The sequence below is a fragment of the Mixophyes fleayi genome, chromosome 2, assembly GCF_038048845.1.
Source record: "Mixophyes fleayi isolate aMixFle1 chromosome 2, aMixFle1.hap1, whole genome shotgun sequence".
NCBI lineage: Eukaryota > Metazoa > Chordata > Amphibia > Anura > Limnodynastidae > Mixophyes > Mixophyes fleayi.
Genome location: NC_134403.1, coordinates 17,149,801 through 17,171,648, shown reverse-complemented (window position 1 = coordinate 17,171,648; position 21,848 = coordinate 17,149,801). Strand labels below are relative to the sequence as shown.

Genomic DNA, 21,848 nt, shown 5'->3' with positions numbered 1-21,848 from the left:
ATATTAATTGGTCAAAATGACATAGGAACTGTGGTCGAGTCTAAAGTTACCATTTCATCGGTAGAATTGAGCCTATAATTTCACAGTGCAAAAGACTTCCTATAGTACCAGACAATACCCCAGCGGGTGGCTGGCAAATTTTAGCCATGCGGGAGTGGGCAAGACTTGGCTCAGCAGCATATTAAAGGAAAAGAAAATGCAGGTAGTCCTGTGACCCAGTCAAAGGTAGTCCACTATAGGACCGGCCCTGGGGGGGAGGGCAGATGCAAGACCCAATCTATGCCACATCCAATCATCATCATCATTTATTTATATAGTGCCAACATATTCCGTAGCGCTTTACAATTGGGGACAAACATAGTAAACTAATAAACAAACTGGGTAAAGCAGACAAAGAGGTGAGAAGGGCCTGCTCACAAGCTCACAATCTATTGGACAATGGGAGTTTGACACATGAGGTTAAGTCTACATTTGCAGTCGGCCCAGCCAGACTGCAGAGGTAAAAGTGACTCATAAGCTAAATGATCCTGTCATACAACAATGTTGGTCAAGGGGTAGTTGTACAACGGGTGGTAATAGGGTAATGTAGTGAGGTTAAGATGTTGGTTGAGGAATATTATAAGCTTGTCTGAAGAGGTTGGTTTTCACAGAACGCTTGAACGCTTGTAGACTAGAGGAAAGTCTTATTGTGCGAGGGAGAGAATTCCATAGAGTGGGTGCAGCCCGGAAAAAGTCCTGTAATCAGGAATGGGAGGATGTAATGAGTGTGGATGAGAGACGCAGATCTTGTGCAGAACGGAGTTGCCAAGTTGGGAGATATTTTGTGACAAGAGAGGAGATGTATGTTGGTGCAGCTTTGTTGATGGCCTTGTAGGTTAGTAAGAGTATTTTATATTGGATTCGGTAGAAAACAGGCAGCCAGTGTAGAGACATACAGAGTGATTTAACAGAGGAATAAAGGTTTGCAAGGAAAATCAATCTCGCTGCAGCGTGCAAAATAGATTGTAGGGGTTTGAGTCTGTTTTTTGGGAAGGCCAGTAAGGAGGGAAATGCAATAGTCAATGCGGGAGATGATAAGTGCATGAATTAAGGTTTTTGCAGTGTTTTGTGTGAGATATGTGCGAAATCTGGAAATGTTTTTTAGATGTATGTAAACATCTGTAAATATCGAGTCCGCTAACAAGGAGTTTCCTCCCCACCTTTTAAAATTAAATTAAATATCTCACACCGCAGCGCAAGCTTGGGCCCAATGAAAGTCCACATTCAAGGGATGTCTCAAGTTTTCCAGTCTAAGCTAGTTCCTCCCATCAGAAGATGTAGACTTTTGCAGGCCATACAGATATGGCCATTTTGACACCCTAGTTAGTCTACTTCCAGACTGGTGCATTTAGCAAAAAAACAAGTGGATGACACACAAAACAAATTTCGCTGGGGGCTTTAGCCGGTTAACTTTCTCTTGAAGTGCACATTGTCACATTACAGGATACACAATGGGCCTGAGTCATAAAGGAGAGCAAAGCATAAAAATGGAGTAACTTTGTACCTGAGCTAAACCATGTTACATTGGAGGGGGAGGTAAATTTAAAATGTGGAGACAGATTTATAGTTGGGGTAGAGCATGTCCTAGATTAAATTTAAAATTCAGTGTACAAATCAGGCTACCAAGTATTTGTGTGCTACATAAAAAAACAGTCAGTATTTAACTTATGTGCAAAATAATAAACTAATTTGCACCCCTTGCATTGTAACATGGTTTGGTCAGGATCAAACTTGCTCTTTTGTTTTGCTTTGCTCTCCTTAATGACTCAGGCCCAATAACTGCACTCTCTGGAAGCAGCCATTTTTGAAGTGCCTTTTGTGACGGTAATATCACTAGTGTAATATCACTAGTCCCTAATTAAATCATAAGCCTGCTTATGAATATTGTTGTCTATAGCTCACAAATTGGCAGCCTCCATTGTAACAATATTCTGGGTCTCATTAACCTCCTTGTACACCAGCATACTTTCTTAACATTATGAATCACTGGGAGGTTTGTGTCTCTTTCAGATCTGTTGCCGAAGCTCTCAAAACTGGAGCCACGGTGGAGCCTGAATACTTTGATAAAGTTACAATCTACTTCAGTGATATTGTCGGATTCACCACAATATCAGCTCTCAGTGAACCTATCGAAGTGGTAGACCTTCTCAATGACCTTTATACCTTGTTTGACGCCGTCCTTGGCAATCACGATGTTTACAAAGTAAGAGAACGGGGCGATTATCAGCTCTGCAGCCCAAGTTTTCAGACTGTAATATTATGACATTTTATCAAGCGATGTAACATTCCAATGCAAAGTACAATACAGCCCACTATAAAATGGAAATTTATTCCACGTTCCAAAGTTTTCTGTTTATATTGTCCGCATTAAATAGAAGACACTGATCTGTGGATTGGTTTGCTGGTTTAAGAAATCAGGACAAAATAAATCAGGGGAAAAAATTGTTATACATTGTGGTTCAAATGTTTATGGGGCATTATTTATTCATATTATTCTGTACTTCGGAATAGACAGATTTAATAGACTGATTTCATCTGTGTTCCTAACAGTGGTAACGACAAGAAAATAAAAAGTGGGGAAAAAAAACACAGCCAGCGATGGTTGTTACGGATAAATTAACACATTTTAAATTCATAGCCCATATTCAGATTGGGGTGATTTTTTTGTGCTGCTTATTGGTGCAATAAAAAGTGTGTATTAAAGTTTTTCTAAACAATCTACCTTTGAACTGGCGATTTCAGCAGATGTATAAATCCACTTTTGAAAAGACAACAGTCTGCGCTCTAACATCCCCTCCCTCCTCCGCTCATGCAATAGAACTTGGCGCAACAGGATAGCTGCTAAGTGTTTCACTTTGTTGCAACAATGTTGTAGTTCTTTGAAAAAGAGTTAACCCTTAGTGCTGCAGAAAACTTTAAATATAAACAATAAAGCAGCAGAAAATGTATATAAATGTTCCAGCATATTGGGGATAATACATTATTACTATCTTACATAGGCACAAGATAGAGTGTAAGCTTCACAATCATCATCATCATCATTTATTTATATAGCGCCACTGATTCCGCAGCGCTGTACAGATAACTCACTCACATCAGTTCTTGCCCCATAGGAGCTTACAGTCTAAATTCCGTAACATACACTGACAGCGAGAGAGACTAGGGTCAATTTTGATAGCAGCCAATTAACCTACTAGTATGTTTTTGGAGTGTGGGAGGAAACCGGAGCACCCGGATGAAACCCACGCAAACACGGGGAGAACATACAAACTCCACACAGATAAGGCCATGGTTGGGAATTGAACTCATGACCCCAGTGCTGTGAGACAGAGTTGCTAACCACTGAGCCACCGTGCAGATCATTATTATATATCCATCGGTGTTATATTACAAGAGTGATTGAATAAGATTAGAACACAGTGAATTTTCTCTCTGCAGGTGGAGACAATCGGTGATGCCTATATGGTGGCCTCGGGCCTCCCTAAGAGGAACGGGAACAAGCATGCGGCAGAGATTGCCAACATGTCTCTAGACATCCTGAGCTCTGTGGGCACCTTCCAGATGAGACACATGCCCGACGTGCCGGTCAGGATCAGGATAGGTTTGCACTCAGGTATATCGTTGCCCTCTCAATTATTAGCATAAATAAATATTGGCGGAGGCATTTATAAAAGTGTCTTTGGCATAAAAATGTCCTTGTTATTTTATCTTTCTATTGCACCTTATTTATCAATTGTTCAGTCTCTAATCTCTTTCAGAGAAGGGATAGATTTATCAAACACTCTGAAAAGGAAAAGTTGAGTTGTTGCCCCTAGCAACCAATCAGATTCTAGCTATCATGTTCTAGAATGTACCAGGTAAATGATAGCTAGATTGGTTGCTATGGGCAACAACTCCACTTTTTAGAAGGGTTTCTAAATCTATCTCAAGATCTCTTAGTGCCAGAGATACACAGTGCTGGTTGTCCTCTGTTACTCCTGTGTCTATATTGTTGTCACTTCTATCACCTCCTAGCCATTTTTGGAGAGGGGGTGGTATAGGGATAGTAAGAGGAGTGGAAGACAGGAGAGGAAACAGCGGTGCAGAGAAAAACAGGAACTTGTTTACTGTATATAACAGCACATTCATTTTCAGTGTACAATCTCTTTGTCACATTACACAGGGCCATGTGTGGCTGGCGTTGTAGGCCTCACTATGCCACGTTACTGTCTATTCGGAGACACCGTGAATACAGCTTCACGAATGGAATCCACAGGACTGCGTAAGTCACCACTGCTCTGTGTAGAATTTCACTTTAATCGCAGATCAGCAAACTGCTTTGGAGAGTGGCAGATGTTATTGGGGCTTTGTATGGCAAAAACAATATTTGAGGAGCAGGATTTAGTCCGGCAAGGTTGAACCCATTAGATCGCTGGAAGTCACATGATCATTTTGTATAACGCCGCTGATCTGTATATTAAGAACACAATGACTTAATAATGTCCAAATGTATCTTTCATATGGGGTGATTTTCAGGGGGTCTTGAAGAATTGACAACTTGGAGCTAATTCACAAAAATGCTGAAAAGTATGTAATTATGTCCGCCGAGAGAGCTAGATAGAGCTGCTATTGAAGAATGTGCATGAAATAGCTGATGGGATTTCTAGCTCATTGTCGCGGTCATCGCACACAACAATTATAAGCTGTATTAAAGATACTATTTAGGGATGTAACTATCTTAAAGTTACCTCTGTCATCTCCACAAGCCTATTTGACGTGTAAAACAAAAAACTTTTTAGGCAATCTGATATTCTTCATGATGTGCGCTCTTTATCACGGGATGAATATGATTGTATGACATCCATATATTTATCACTCTCTCACAGCTTACAGAATCCACGTGAACCAAAGCACAGTGGCCACACTTCGAACCCTAAAAGAAAACTATAAAATAGAACTTAGAGGAAAGACAGAACTAAAGGTAAATTGAGCAGATACAAGTGTTACTAAAACATAAACATTGTGTTAGTTATTTGCACGCACTCATATTTCTGTTGTCAGAACAGTCCGTTGTATTTATTAAATCAATGATTTATTTACTGAATAGAAGAACTGTCTTGCTAGCGGCTTCACTATATGCAATAGCAGATTTGGCTCCTAGTTACGACTGCTGTTTATAAATGGGAATAATGTCAGAGAAGCAATGGATTTTGTTTTTTGATTTTGTTGTGGAATCTTATATTAATGCGTCAAATTTAAAAAGATTTTCAATATGAGGAAGTGCGAAATAGTGATAAAATAAGCTCTGTCCCAAAAAAATCTGCTCTATTGGGAGGTACGGACTCTATAGAAACAAAAAATAAACGTCCGGACTTTTCCTGTTGTTGTTGATAGTAGTAAAACTAAATACATATGACTATCAAAGCATATTGTGTAATTATACGCTGAGAAATAGTCAAAGCATCTTCAACATAAAATATAGACTGATCTAATATTAAGATTCATCTTGTACTAGCATCATAGATACATATAAATGTTCACATAACATGGCAGAAGTTAAGATGCTTTACATTGTATGTAGGTGAGCGATTTATCGATCGCTGTATGCTACTGTTCAGTAGACTTACTGGCAGGAAGTCCGACATGCCCAGGACAAATCTGATCCCCCATAATTTGAAATATATTTAATTCTGATAAGCTTACGAAAGTTTTACGTATATACTTCTGAATGTTATTAGCAGCAGCTTACACGTCACAGTAGGTTTAGAGGACTGACAAAGTGACACAGATTACAGAACTGTCACCTTACCTAAGGAGTGATTAGCTAGACTTTTTTTGGTGAAAATTTCTCTTGAAGAATTAGCGCTTAATATACTGTAAACAGAACAGAGCTGATTGCATTATGCCAATAACATCAACATATTTCCGGTTCACATCGGTAAATGTATATGGAGACTTTCCGTACTAAACTGCACTAAACTAATTCAATCTTTCTTCTGTAGGGAAAAGGTATAGAAGAAACATTTTGGCTAGTAGGAAGAGATGGTTTTACCAAACCTTTACCAAGTCCTCCAGATGTAAAGCCGGGGTAGGTATATTTTTTACCATGTTTACTAAATAATCTGCATAGCCAAGATATGGTAGATGCAATATAGAGTGCAACTGAACGTGTAAGTATTTGGGTAATTTAAATTGTGCATCTTTGATTTTAAGACACAAGCCCAAAATCTTACCACCTTGGGCCCTGTCCACTATAAACCCATCTTATCCATCATTTATTTATTTATATAGCGCCACTATTTCCACAGAGCTATACAGAGAACTCACTCACATCAGTCCCTGCTCTATTGGAGCTTACAGTCTAAATTCCATAACATATATATATATATATATATATATATATATATATATATATATGCACACACACACACAGACACAGACTAAGGTCAATTTGTTAGCAGACAATTAACCTACCAGTATGTTTTTTGAGTGTGGGAGGAAACCAGAGCACCCAGAGGAAACCCACGCAACACTGGGAGAACATACAAACTCCACACAGATAAGGCCATGGTTGGGAATCGAACTCATGACTCCAGTGCTGTGAGGCAAAAATACTAACCACTGAGCCACCGTGCTGGCCACTATCTACTATAGACCCGTCCTATTCACAACCTCTGAATACAGGGGTAAAGCTGAGAGGAGTTCTAAAGAGGGTAACAAAGCTTTCCTGGGGCCTCCTGATCCCATTTGGACTCTACTAATTATGCTAAGTCAAAGAGTTCAATGTACAGTAGAAAGTAACACCGGACACTTTGTGATTGAAGGTCAACCGTACGTTCTATGAAGAGTCAATGGTTTTATTTAGTCAATGGGAATTTGGTCTGCTATATAATTAGTGAGAAGAGAGTGCTGCTATATAATCCATGGGGTAAACAGGGCTGTCATATACACTGTTGGGTTAGCGCTGTTATATAGTAAATGTAGAGATAAAGAGTTGCTATATAATCAATGAGCAGGATAGTGCTGGTACGTACTCAATGCTTGTAGTGTATCGATATAATCAGAAGGGGACACAGTGTTGCTATACTGGAACCAAACCAGCACTGTCTAAAGCAGCAGTGGGCAGTTGGTGGCCCTAGTGCCGCATGCGGCCCTCCGTGCCTTCACTTGTGGCCCCCAACCCATTCCTGGTTTATTTGCAGGTTTGTTTGTTATAGCTTGTAACACTTGTTTAATATACCTGGGCATGTGTTATAATAGATAGGCATCTCTTTCTTTAATTAAATATAGTATGTTAATGTATTACTGAGATTATGGGTAATGTGCGGCCCTCTTGAAGGTTAAAGGGCCGCACCGTGCGATCCCCGGAGTGTATCAGGCTGCCCATTACTGATCTATACTCTCTCTTTTCTGCATAAGCCTCTGTTTCAGTTCAGCCATCCTAGCACCCAGCATCCCAGCACCACAAATATTATGTCGATACGCCCCTTGTCTTACTGTTTAGTCAGTGTCAGCGCAAACATTCATCTCTTGTACCCTAGATCGACCCACCAATCACAACCCTTACACTAGAAGGAAATGATTTGTTTCTGTTTGTCGTAACTGATAGCAGAGTCACCGGGGCAGAACCTCCCAACCGTCCTGATTTAGGCGGGGCAGTCCCCAATTGAGGGCTCTGTCCTGCTATCCCAATCGGGACAGCTTTGTCACGTGGGTGGGAAATTTGGGAGGTATGCCTCAGCCACCGCTGCAATGGAGGTGTTTGGAGGGGCAGCCAAGAACTTCAAAGTGCTAGACACGCCCCCAGGGGCAGTAACCACACCTCCCACCATGACATGACCATGCCCCCTCTCCCGATGCTGACTACTCAAATGTTGGGAGGTATGGATTAATAGTAAGGTGGCCAGGCCAGCCATTTAAACCTGGATGGATCCAGTACACATGCCGAATGGCCACACTGCAATGGTCTTGGTCACATGACTTCAATTTCTAATATTAGAATCTAAACTAATTGCTATGCAGGACTGCTGAATACATATTCTTTGTGCGTCTAGTTTTAAATGGCTGATCTGGTAGCCCTGTTTACTACATCCACTGACTGCGTGTACTACACACAACCTGTCAAATGTTCCTAAAAATTCTAGTTAATACGATTTCATTTTTCCTCTCCTCCCCAATTATTCGCGCTATTGGATAATATGTGAAAATCCTGTTTACGCACTAATAGGCATAGGTGTGTGATTATATATAATAGCATTACTGCCAAATACAAGAAAAGTTGGGTATCAGCAATCTTCTTGGGCCGTTTGTTTTGCATTTAAAGCACCTGCTTTGGCAAATGTCTGCACAGCTTATGTGTTGTCATAAAAATGTACAATGTATTTTGATTAATGCCTGCGTCTCGGAGGTATCGCTTTTATGGAACACAATAAATTTCCGTTAATAGGGTAATATCTCAGCGCAAAGAAAACTGCTTGCTGGGCTCCAAACCAAATAATTGGAAGTGAAAAGATGTAAAAAGAAAAAACAGAAAGGCAAAATAAATACAGCGATCAGCATTAGAAGAGAAAAGGTTCTGTAAAACAGGAATTTTAAAGAACTGCTGTACATGTAAATAAAATTGCAAACATTTCACTGTTAATATGCCATCAGAATAATATATGCCTTCCTCGCAGAGCGGCTGGTGAATATTAATGACAAAGTTGCTGTATAACTTTCCATTTTCATTAGATTGTGGATGGTTGGGAGAGAAAAGCAAACACTCATAGCTCTGAAACAAACTGTTACTGGTGAACCTAGGTCTGTGTGTGCTAAGTGTCATTTTCTTAAAGCGAACTCAGCATCATTTGGACTGAATTAAATTACCTTTTCCTTTGTACATTTTTAGTTACTTGTTAAAGCGAATTTCCACTTTTCTTGCAATTATCCCTTCCTCCCCTTAATTACCGAAAAATGGGAACCCCACTTTTCATGCAGGTTGAATTTTAGGACACCTATTCGTGTCAAAGCTATCCCACCGTAACAATATCAGGGGAAAACGCAGGACTTGTAGAGGGGGGTTTCCACACCACGCCGCCAGTGGGCGTGACCAGCATACATGGGAGTGTGGCTATAATTTTAGACAGTACTTGGCTGCTCTCCAACTCTTCCTATCCCCATAATATACATGGGCAATGCTGCGTGCACTACTGTTAGGTGCACTAGAAAACCCCCTTGGTTTACCTATGGACATGAATGATCCCTAGGTCACCAGGAAAATGAATTGAGTCCTTTCTGGCAGCACTACACATCTGAAACGCATGTGTAAATTTACCTTACAAAAAAGCACCCAATTTGCAATCTGCCACTTTTACATGGTTACAAAATATATCAATGACTTGTAATATACTTAGAATATCAACAAGACATATATTATCCAAAATATACCCCAATTGTTTGCTAATATTGTGTTTTCTAATTTTTTGTTCATTCCACAATGTTGTTTTATTTCAGCATTACAAAAACTGTACCGTATGTTTCATAAAAAAATGAAATAATTGAGCTGATACCACTATTTGTTCTAGCACTGTCTGTTTTGTAGTATTGCCTTCCTTGGACCAACTCATTAGGACAGTGATAGGCAACAGGAAACCTATTGTCGCATGTGGCCCTCTGAATTTTTACTTGTGGCCCTCCGCTCCTTGACGCTTTATTGTCAGATGTTTTTGTTATAGCTTGTAACACTTGCCTGCTGATACGTTATTACAGATAGGTGTCTCTTTCTTTGATTAAATCTTTTGTTTTAACTTATTGCTGAGATTATGGTAATGTGCCGCTCTGTTGACATGTAGAGGACCGCATGGGTGGCTCTTGAAATATATCTGGTTGAATATCACAGCATTAGACCTTATGAAAGGCTGAACGTCATATAAGAGTGTCTCTTTTATCCTTGCTAACAATGTGACAATATAATATGCAACTATGAACGCAGACAGAAATCAAGGTAGATTGTTGAACTGAGTACACATTGTAGAATATTACTTCAGATGCGATTTCTGTAACGATTTTACCAATGACTGAAAGTCCAGATGAACATGCAGATTCCTGTGTACATACCCAAACGATTTACCTTCAGATCTGTGATCTTTATCTGTCATAACCATCTGCTCAAAAGATGGTGACTCTGTACACTGTACAGATATCTGCCTACGCGCTGGTCGGGAGTGCATACACACTGCCACATTTGCCAGACATCATTCCCAGGACCGGTGCAAGGTTTCTTGGTGCTCTACACAAATCTTGAGCCTACCCCCCCCCCCCCCCCCTAATTCCTAGCCCCACACACACTTGACAGTGTTAAAATAAAAATTGAAACTCTTCTTCCTTGCTGGCAAGGCTGCAATCCACACGCACTGGTGTCCAGATGTACTGATGTCTGACGCAGAATGCTGTCTTGGCTTCACTGCTGCCCAGGAGTAAACGCAGGAGGCTCCAATTGTTAGATTTCAGAACAAAGCAAACAAAAAACAACTGTTACATACTGGCGTGTACCCTGCTGCCCACCAGCTATTCTTTCACATGCCCACCTGTACCATCAGCTCTTGTCACAAATGCCATCTCCATTCTACCAGCTTTTCTCACATGCCCAGCCCTCTGTCTCAATTTTAATTAACTTATCTTCTTTTCTCCTTGTCCGCATCTCCGCATCTTCTTTCTTGCTTCTTGCTTCTTCTTTTCTTCCTGTAACCTCTAGGCTCCTCTCCGCCATGTGGATATGAAGTCTGAGAGGTTACAAGGTGTAGAAGAGATACAGCAGCAACAGAAGGATGGGAGAGCTGGATCACTGATAAAACACAAGTAGTAATGAAGGATGGTTTGTAATGCACAGACGCAGATTTGGGGATAGAGGCGAATCATGTGGGCAAAGAGGGGACAAGTGTTTAATAAGGAATTCCACAGCTTAATCACCCTTACAGTAGCTTACTCTTTCCACTGCTGAGAGTGAAACCAACGGATGACCCCTTGTCTGTTGTATGATCCTTGGTATGAAATGTTTGTTAGACAAATCTTTGTATTGACATCGACTATATATTTATACATATTTATTAGCTCACCTGTAAGGCGCATTTTTCCAATGTAAACAAACCTAGTTTTTCTAAGCTTTCCTTATAATTTAATAATTCCATCCCCTTTATTAATGAATTGATTGCCTCTGGACCTTCTCTAGTTCTTCTATGCTCTTCTCCCAGTGTGGTTCCCAAAAATGTACCCTACATTCAAGATGTGGTCTAAATAGTGACTTATACAATGGAAATACTATGTTTTCATCACATGTATTTATCCCTCAATTTATACATGCCAGGATTTTATTTGCCTTTGCAGCTGCTGCCTGGCACTGTGCTGCTCAGCTATCTGTCAACAACTATCATTTCAGTTTTCCCCAATTGTATTCTATGTATAAGCAGTAAAGTAAATATGACAGCCTTAGTGCATAAGTCTACCTTTAATTACATCCATTTTAATCCTCCATGTAATAACTTTAATCCAGTATCTATATGTTCAATTTATAACTATGTTTTTTCTTCTGTCCTTCAACCATTTCTCTATGAATGCACAAACTTTTTTTTACCTAGATCTAATACTCTTACCTCCTCATAAAAACTAATCATATTAATTAGGCGTATCTGATAATGAAACTATTCTGACATCACGTTATCAAATTATTTTCTACAAAATATTTCAGAGTCCTTCAAACAATTTACCCCCAAAGGAAGTCAGTCTCACTGCTCTACAATTTATAGATTTCGATTTTGTTCCCTTTTTGAAGATTAAAGCCACATCTGCTTTCCGCCAATTTTGTGGCACTGGCCCAGATTTGAGACTGTCCATAAATATAAGTAATAGTGGTTTATCAAATACTGAACTTAGTTCCTTTAGCACACAGGGGTGGAAGGCAACTGCACCAAGTGCTTTGTCTGTTTTAATTATGTTTAAGTGTAACAGCACCTTCTCCTGTGTTGTGCAAGTAACACAACTTATTTTCTGTTATTGTTTCATCTTTTGTGAATACAGGAAAACATATGTACAAAGATCATTTTGCTCTATCTTGTACAATTATTTTTCCTAGGTCACCATTTAGTTGACAATGTCATTTAATGTTATTTTCCTTGCTGTTTATGCACTTGGAAAACATTTTGGGATTATATGTATTATCTTTTAATTGTCTTTGATAGCCTTATTTCCTTACTATATATTTTTTCTGTTTCCATAATTAATTTTTAGTCTCATTTAGTTTTAACAACCTAAATGCTCTCTTTTTCCCTTATTAACTTAAAAACTAACTTTGTTAACTACATTAGTTGTTTTCTATTGCTTGAAAAGTTGTTGCGATGCTGCAGTATGTTCTATATTATTATTACCATTTATTTGTATGGCGCCACAGATTCTGCAGTGCCTAACATAGTAGTGCAGATATGACATTCATGAAAACAGTGAGTACAGAGCAGAATAATAAAAGTATGGATGCAGTTAGCAGAACAAATTCAGCATCAGACGGGGACCAACAAGGAAGACAGAGACTTGACAGACGTGAGACATTGGGTAGACGACCCTGTCCATGAGAGCTTTCATTCTAGGGGGAGGGGGATGAGACAATAGGAGCTAAAGGGACATTAAGGTTAGCAGTCTAGGTGAGAGCAGAGGTGGTGGACGGGGAGGCAAACAGTCAAGCTGCAGGAGGGGGGAGTTGAATATGGTATGGATATTGGGCAGGGAGGATGGGGAAGATGGAGCGCACTGGAGGAGAAAAAGTAGGATAGGAGGAAGGGGAGGAAGATGATGCAGTGTGGAGAGACATGTAAAGTAGTCAGTGTAGTGTGGGTAGAAGCATTTGGGAGTACAGATGAACAGATTGGACATATTGAGAAATGAAGGGAGAGACAAGGTTTGCAAATTATTAAATCAGCAGTGAATTTATCCTTGCCAAGAGGCCGGCAGGGAGTGTCCTGGTAGCGATGGAGATTGTCCTCCTGTAGCAGTGATATCAGGTAGAGTATTCTTCACCTTTTTACCTCCTGTTGAACTCCGGTATAACTCTGAATATTTATCTAATTCACCTAATTCCCTGAAATTATTTTTGAGGACCTTCCATTTGCCCCTAACTTTGTCGTTGGTAGTGATATGAACCATGACCAAGACAGCATTCATGATCCTATCTGACCTCCTAATAATTGAATCCCCAACAACCTAGGCCCTTCACTGCACTCCTGTTGTCTTCCCAACGAGAGCCGTCATTCCCCTGGCTGCTGGTGTAATTATCCTGGTCCAGCAACGCTACTCCTGCTCCAGCGTCCCTTATATCAGCCAATAGGGCTTATTTATTGGGGTCTACCAGATCAGGACTAACTTCAGTACACCACAATTACAGCATACAAGATAAACTGGGCAATCATAGAGTGTAGTATGTTACACCCCCATAGCAGCTGCTACCCCTACTAGCCTGGTAGTTAGTACTATATTTCACAGGTCAAATTGTGATATTTGTCAACCTGCCTTCATTTTAAGAGAGTCCACTGCCATCTAATTGTCAATGATTTTGCAAAGTAATCTTGTATTTATATCTACATGTATTGAAAATAGGGTTTGTCAAAGATACATTTCATAAGTGAATTATCGTGCGAGTCGTCCATTCGTGTGCAAATATAATATATGGTTGGCTAAAACTTTTGCCGTTGAGCTATCCTTTTTTCCTAGAGACATAATCACTCTACTAATGAAGTATATGTCTACTGCAGGTGTATTGCCCATGGTTTAACCCCGGAAGAAATTGCTGAGTTCAAAAGGAGAAAAGCTGAAAAACTGCTTTCTAAAAAGGAGTAGAGATGAGGTAGAAGCAAAATTCTAATTATGTCTGGGTGTTCTGTGTGCATGATATTGTGTTAATGTATCTCAACCAGTAACCAGCAGAAGTAACCCTGGTGAACGCCAAGCTACCGGGCTTATTTAATGTCATTGTGTTATGTGTAGAATTGTTTTGTATCCCATAGCAACCGATTGCACAAGAGCAATGACAGGTAGAACCTGTTTGGTTGCTAAGAATTACAGCATCTCTGTGCAGAGAACCGTTCACAAATACCCTATTTTAGTTGTTTATTTCATTTAAATTCCTTGCTACATCTTAACATAGGGCCTGATTCATTAAGGATCTTAACTTGAGAAACTTCTAATTTCAGTCTCCTGGACAAAACCATGTTACAATGCAAGGGGTGCAAATTAGTTTTCTGTTTTGCACATAAGTTAAATACTGCCTGTTTTTTCATGTAGCACACAAAGATCAACTTTAAATTTCAGTGTACAAATAAGCTACTAAGTATTTGTGTGCTACATGAAAAAGCAGTCAGTATTTAACTTATGTACAAAACAGAAAACTAATTTGCACCCCTTGCATTGTAACATGCTTTTGTCCAGGAGACTGAAATTAGAAGTTTCTCAAGTTAAGATCCTTAATGAATCAGGCCCATAGTTTTGATGTACACTTGGTGAATTCCTTGTTAGTAATACATGAATTTACAAAAGAAAAGTCGTTCTGAGATTTCTAAACCTTTAGAGCCTTACAGATGAACTGGGCAAACTTTGATTAGATTTATGCTATACATATTAATGAAACTTCAGCCTATTAGTTCACTTGGAACTAGTGATATCATGAGGCATATCTCAGTTATTGGTTCAACAACTGTTTTTGGTTTGACCCGAATCCTTACCTCTAATATAAGGGTCATTTAACGAGCTGCAAAAACCACAGTGCAAATGTTGTGATATCACGGGCCACGTGCTAGAGCACCTAGTTTTATGGGAAAGTGCATGCATTTTGTTCTCCAAGGTGGTGAAGTCTGTGGGGGTGCCACAACGTGTTGGGCAGTTCAGGTTCGTTCCCTGCTAAGTGAGAATTGTGCCTGCTTTTTACACTGAAGTGCAGAAGTAAGTTTTAATTTTGAAAGATTTGTTTTATTTAGGGCTGGGGATGATGTATTCAGCTGGGCTGTAAAGGGATAGGCTTACGTCTTGGACAATGTGTAGCTGCTGCAGCACCTCTTTGCTGGTTGCTGTGGCTGAATACTTTGTTATTGCCTCATCATCATTTATTTATAATGTGCCACAAATTCTGCAGCGCTGTACAGAGAATATTTATCATTCACATGAGTCCCTGCCGCAAAGGAGCTTACAGTCTAAATTCCCTAACACACACATACTAGTGTTCATTTTGTCAGTAGCCAATAAACCTACCAGTATGTTTTTTTGGATTGCGGGAGGAAACCCATGCAAACATGGGGAGAACACATACAAACTCCACACAGAAAAGACCCCAGGTCTGTGAGACAGAAGTGTTTACCACTGAGCCACCATGCTGGCTTAGTGGTTAGTTTACTGTGGATCAGGACTGCTGGGCAGCTGGCTGAGCGCTGATTTAGGGAAACTGGGCTCACTGCAGGACAACCGGCGGAGGTGTTAAAGTGTGAACTTTAATCTGTAACTAGCAACACAGCAGTGTACAGACAGGCTTCACAGAAAAAGAAATAATAGTAATAGTGCTTATTAGCTCATCTAGATCCAAGAGCTTTTCACTTAAGTGTATATATATATATATATATATATATATATATATATATATATATATATATATATATATATATATATAAACCACAAGATTTCACATGGGTTACTAGCCCTCCTTTTAATCAGTTTTTCCAAAATTCTGGGAGCGCGTAGACCGCAATCTTAATCAATCCTGTCGGACCCTTTTATTTGTCCTGTGGACAAAGCCCATAATTGTTGTCAGCTGGAGATAATGACGCTCCACTGCAGCACGTTTCCCTCTTGGAAGGATACCCTGGCTCTATGTCCCATTGGAGAGTTTTATCTCAAGAGTATTGGTCTTGAAAAACGGACACCGCCTGCAGGCGCGGGCGCATCCCGTAGCATCCCACATCCCTGTTAGGGCCGGCCTTTCAGCGGTGAGACTGAGCGGCCCGGGGGACCGATGCCCCCCTGCCTAGCCTGCCCCTGACCGCCTGCCTTCCCCTTTGACCCCTGCAGGTATTGGCTCCTGCAGGTCTGGCAATGAGCTAAATGCTGAGTAACTACAGGGAACAATACGTTGACAACCTTTATAGGTGGGGAGAGATAAGCTAACTCCTAGTTGAACACCTTGTTGCAAACACTGCTACCTTATTCCTGAGTCACCAGAAGATTCTCCTCCACTTTATCCTGTTACTATTTTTGTGAACAAAGGAATATACTGCCCTGCAGGGGGCAATCAAGGGCGATGGAGAGCGGGATGTCATAAGTGTTACAACTAATGGCTAGTTCTCTTTTTTTTTTTATTTCAAAATGCCTACTTTGCCCCATAGAGCTGGAAAATGGTTATAAATGATCAGAGTTTTGACTAAATTCAAACAGTGGGTATGTAATTCAGTTTTCAAAAGTGAGATGTGCTTTGTACTGAAATACAATAGCACCACATACTAAAATTATGTAAATGGTGCATGGGACTTGGGGAGTTAAACATTTCGGAAAGGCCTTTTAATTTGCAATACCCAAGTAGGTATATTAAGGTGTAAAAATATATTTATATACATATATGTATGCATGCGTGTGTATGTATATAGATACATAATAATTTGGTGCAGTTTTATTTAATATAATAATAATAATAATAATAATAATAATAATAATAATAATAATAATAATAATAATAAATATTTCAGATTTAAACACAGCTCAAGATAAAATGGATTGACCTATAACTTATAAGTCCTAACCCTTACCCTGAGGATATATTTTTTATTTTTCATAGTTCTTGCAGATAAATATACTTACTTAAAGGAGGACTCCGGCATAAATCCATACCTGTTACTTGTGATCTACACAAAACAGAATTTTCCTTGTCGTTACTTACTAATATGGTGTAATGTGCACAAACGTACTATAGCCCACAGCATCCAATCGGATTCAAGCTTTTTTTAGTTTTCTAGCAAACATCTGATTGGTCTCTCTGGGTTACAACACAATGTATCATAATTCGAGTATGGGTTGCCCCTTGGCATAGTTTGTGGGTGCACCACAAAAAGGGCAGAATGGTAATTCCTCCAGGTCTGTGGCACGTGCCCGTATATGTTGCCTATCACTGCCTCATATCCATTTATCCTGGTTTACTGAAATACACAGCCTTGACTGCAGATAGACAGACAGGAGCTATTACTTGTATCTGATTTTGAAAGGTAATCTATTATGGATTGCTGAGCAGACTTCTCGCATCAAGCTTCTCAAATCATCACGAGAACTCGCGGAATGTGGAGAAGGGCCTGTTATATCTCATAGCTGTGTCTGTTTGGTGTCATGTGCAGACCAGTCAGATTGCCAATGCAGATGGATTTCCTTTGTTATCGTCTGCAATGTGCTGATTACCCACTAGTGTTGCATTAAATGCCGTGATACCACATGGCGTTTGACATGCGTTGATCAAGAAGCGCTGAACTTGGGGGGAGGGGTTAATGGCGAGCACTCCACCGATCCCCTGCATTCACACGCCGGTCACAAGTTAATTGGCCTAGCAGCCTTTGACATGTGTAGATTAATGGGCACTTGCATTTTCTGCCATGGGAAGGAGGGGGTTATGTGCGTTCACTTGCGCAGAACTCTTGTAAATGGACCTATCAGCATTGGAAAAATTTATGCCATAACACAATTGATCCTGACCGCAAATTCTAGTGGGTATTTGTGGGCATACCCATTAGCAGTCTTTTACTAGAAGTAATAAATGCTAGTAGCAGCAATTAGTTTGATGAAAGTGAGTAAGAGGTGTTAGGACAGGCTGGCTCCAAGTATATTGATGTTGCTGTGCTTCCTACATAGGAAGCACAGAATGCACATGAAATGATTCAAAATGATTGTATGGTAACCCTATGGTTAAAAAAATATACTAATAAAATGAAATCAGGGTACATTATGCAACATTTGTAGATTATATAAATAAAAAATAAATAAAAAATCAGCCAGATTTGCTCTAATTTTTCAATTTGGCTTTATTTACTAAAATAGTGACCCGTTTTATATCTGCATTCTCATTTGGCTGTTGTAAGTGAAACAGATTTGTGGAATGTTTACCACATTAATGCTTGTTAATAACCTAATGCATCTCAAAACACAAACCTCCAAATATGTGATAACAACATTTTCTTTTTTTGTTTTGTTTTTATTTTTTACAGGGAAGACTGGCAGGAAACCATAAACAAAGAAATTAAATCACTCTTTTGGAAAACAAGGAAGAGTATAGCAAAAGGATTTTAGGACTTTCGCAATGTCCCACCTCCTGAACGTTGGGGACAAGAATGACATCGTTTGGAAAGCTTTGTTCCTCGATGACTATACTCATTGGACTCACAGCCAAAGAGAGGAATATTTCAGAGACTTGGGAGTGAAATAGGCAAAAGATTGGTCAAAGAATGTTTTTGCATCAAGGCTGGGCCTAGTTACACTGCAAACACTCTAGTTGTGCTGTAGAATGTTTTCTAAGTGTCAAGACAGACTACTACAGCATACAGTGAAGCTGATAACAGACCATTTTATATTACTAACTCGAAGCTGTGACTTGAGTAAGATGGAACTTGTTCAGAATAAAAAGCAGCACACAGAGAGGTAAAAATATTGAACAAGCAGAGGAGGTCTGACAACTAGGGAACTACATGGTAAGATAAGACTTGATAGTTTACGATTTAATTTAAGGGTGTTCTCAACATTAGAAAATGTAACCTCTTTTAAGAGAGTTTAATTTTGTTTAATATTTGTTAATAGCTATAGTTAACAAACACAATGCAGTACAGAATTATCCTCTGTACTCTTTCTGGGTCTTGGCTGTAAGCGTTGTACTTATGACACATTTCAGTATAGTTCCATAAGTATGAAAGGGAAACTTTGGCAGTCACAGCCTGGGCCCTCATTTAATCACCATAAGAGCTCACAGGTAGGTACAAGAACAGTACCCCTAATAGGTGTTTGGATGGGGAATTTTTTTCTGAGTCGGAAACCCTCTTTACCACATCCGAATAAATATTTACTTTTGCTGTAATTGCTCTTCAATATTAGTTGCAAACCTCAGTTACCAATAATAATCTTAAAATCAGTCTAGTAGTAAACAATGTCACTTTTTGCCGTCATAATTCCAGGTATGTATAATCTACATTTGTTCTCCAGGAACATAGAGTTTTTATAAATATATAAAATATCTAGTTCTTAATTTAGATGTAATGGCTAGGTCTAAAAATGCCTAAAATAAAGTTAAAACAATGCAATGAAAAAATACAATAATAACAATATACAATAAACAAAGAAATAAATAAGCCACGACATACTTCATAATGAAAATGGCTTATTCTGGGCAGAAATTATATTGAACCTGAAGTACATTTACCTAATTAATTGTTATACTGTAATTTCCCATTTTTTTAAAATAAACATATTACAATACATAGAGCAAGTCATTCAATTGAGGAATTCAGTACTCAGTAAATGAAGGCTCGTTTATAATAGCCGGACTGCAGGAGTATCATAGAAGAAAATGAAAGATATTAATATGATACTGTTTTTTTCTTATTAATTAGCCTTTGATTATATATGTTACCAAGTTTTACATAGGTATATTTCTAAGGATTTTATTCAGTTTAATTTTTCTTAAAAATGGTCCCTTTTTATATTTAAAAAATGACAATTAAAATGCAATTTAGCATGACTATAGAAAAATAGAGGGTACAAATTTAAAAAAATATGAAGTAGAATTTTATTTTATTTTGAAGACCTAAAAGAAAAATATTTTAGAATTTTAAATTGTTTTGATATAAATCTCTGCATCAGAAATTTATATTAAACATAGTGTATATACATGTATGGCATCAAAGTGTTCAATAGTATGTTTCAATCACTAAGCTGAGAGCTATATTAGAACATTTAAGCAATAGTAATAACATAAATAGTATTGAAAAATGTCAGTAAAAATAAATCCCTTTTTTATGGAGGGGTTAATAAAAAAAATGTAAAAAAAAAAGTAAACTAATAAGAAAAAATGTCTTCCTCGGATATTTATTCTTGACCATTTTTAATTTAATTATTTATTTTTAACTGCTGCTGCCTGACTGGCCATAGAAGATTACAGCAAACTTTGTAGCATAGTCATACTGGAAAATAATGTAACAGGAAATCATTTTATCATTTTACATATTTAAGATATATATATATATATATATATATATATATATATATATATATATATATATATATATATATGAGACTAAAAGCACTTTTTAAACCAAAGTGTCTTCTGTAACATCAAGGCATCTCTTTAAAAATGTGCTCTTCTAGAATGTTTGCAAACTTAGCACCTGATAAATAGAACTAAATCGGGAAAAAAAACGAATATATTTCATTGCCACTAAATATGGTGGATACAGTTATGGTTTTTAATCCCTTAACATCTGATCATTTATTGTTTCTTCAAAATGTATTAACTGTACAAAAAAAATGCATTCATGGTCTCTATGTAGGCAGACATTTTGATAAACAATACTTTAATAACAAGTATACTAAAATATACAGTGGACCATGTTTAGAAATATAAATATAAAACTTTTATTAGAATCCCCTGTCTGGAAAATCATGCAATTGTTGATTTAATGGCAGCTCTTTTCATTAATGGGTTATTTGTAAATATATTACTGAGTAAGTAGTTAATATCTTGAGAAAATAGCAATTTATTTTTTACCCAAAATAGCAATTAAATATTTTAAATGCATTGAATTGTTTGATATTAAAATAACATTGGTGTGTACATTATTTGGCTGGAATACAGCTTGTGGTAACCGAATCCAAATGCTGACCCATTAATTTCAATACATGTGTTGTAAAACAGTATGTAGTTTATTATACAGTGTACAGTATATATTTTAATGTTACAGAGATAGATTGTAGATAGTATTATACATTTTTATATGTGCAATATTTTTAGGTTTGTAAAATATATTTCTGTAAATAAATTTTATTTGGTAAAACAGTGCATTTTTATTGGATTACAGATGGCATCATAATAATAATCTAATTGCACTCAAATTCATAAAAGAATGAAAAATGTGTAAATTTATCTTTTTTAATAGAAATAATTATTGAATATTTGTGAATTTGTGATAAGAAAACATTGAACCTCCATTTAATATATCATTTGTTTTTGCTATCATTTTTTCTTTGAAAACATTTACATGTCATTAATGAATAAATAATTATCTTTTAGTGAATACATACATATATATATATATCAACACTAACTTTTTAAGGTGTCTGTTCAAAAATCACTTCAATGCTAAAAAAAAACGTTTGGAGATTTTGTTTTAACATTTCTTTATAAAAACACATACTTTTGGGAATCTGGCTGGTTGAGTGGTGAGAATTATATTTCTATGGCAATGTAGTGACTTGATATGCATTGATTAAGAAGAAGAATATAGCTTATAGCAATGTACTGTGAATTCCAAGTCAATGTCCGAATTTCAGTAATTGGTCATATTTTGCTAAATGAAATGGTGCTAGCCCCATTAATCATCACTCTTATGTTTCCTTCATTTTTCTTCATTTCCTATACTGACACTGTGGGCTACCCTCTCCTGCTGAAAACCGTTCACTGCATTGGCCTCCATTATATAGTCCTCTCCTGGTTTACGCTTCTTAAAAACTCATGTTTTTATCAAAGCCTACCAGACCTCCACCAAACTAATCCCTACTGCTCCCCACACACCACTGCGTCACTCGGTGTC

General features: G+C 38.0%; 1 protein-coding gene across 2 annotated transcripts in view; it reads left to right on the top strand.

Moving 5' to 3' along the window:
• Positions 1-19,842, top strand: part of LOC142140737 (retinal guanylyl cyclase 2-like) — an 82,028-nt gene extending 62,186 nt beyond the window's left edge. The window contains exons 14-20 of one of the 2 annotated variants that reach the window (XM_075198574.1): positions 2,050-2,242; positions 3,478-3,652; positions 4,202-4,300; positions 4,905-4,999; positions 6,021-6,106; positions 13,791-13,882; positions 18,261-19,842. In XM_075198574.1, coding sequence (XP_075054675.1) covers positions 2,050-2,242; positions 3,478-3,652; positions 4,202-4,300; positions 4,905-4,999; positions 6,021-6,106; positions 13,791-13,875 — 733 coding nt within the window. In that variant the 3' untranslated portion in view covers positions 13,876-13,882; positions 18,261-19,842. The remainder of the gene's footprint in view (positions 1-2,049; positions 2,243-3,477; positions 3,653-4,201; positions 4,301-4,904; positions 5,000-6,020; positions 6,107-13,790; positions 13,883-18,260) is intronic. The other variant, XM_075198575.1, reaches the window with a different exon arrangement.
• Positions 19,843-21,848: the final 2,006 nt, after the last annotated feature.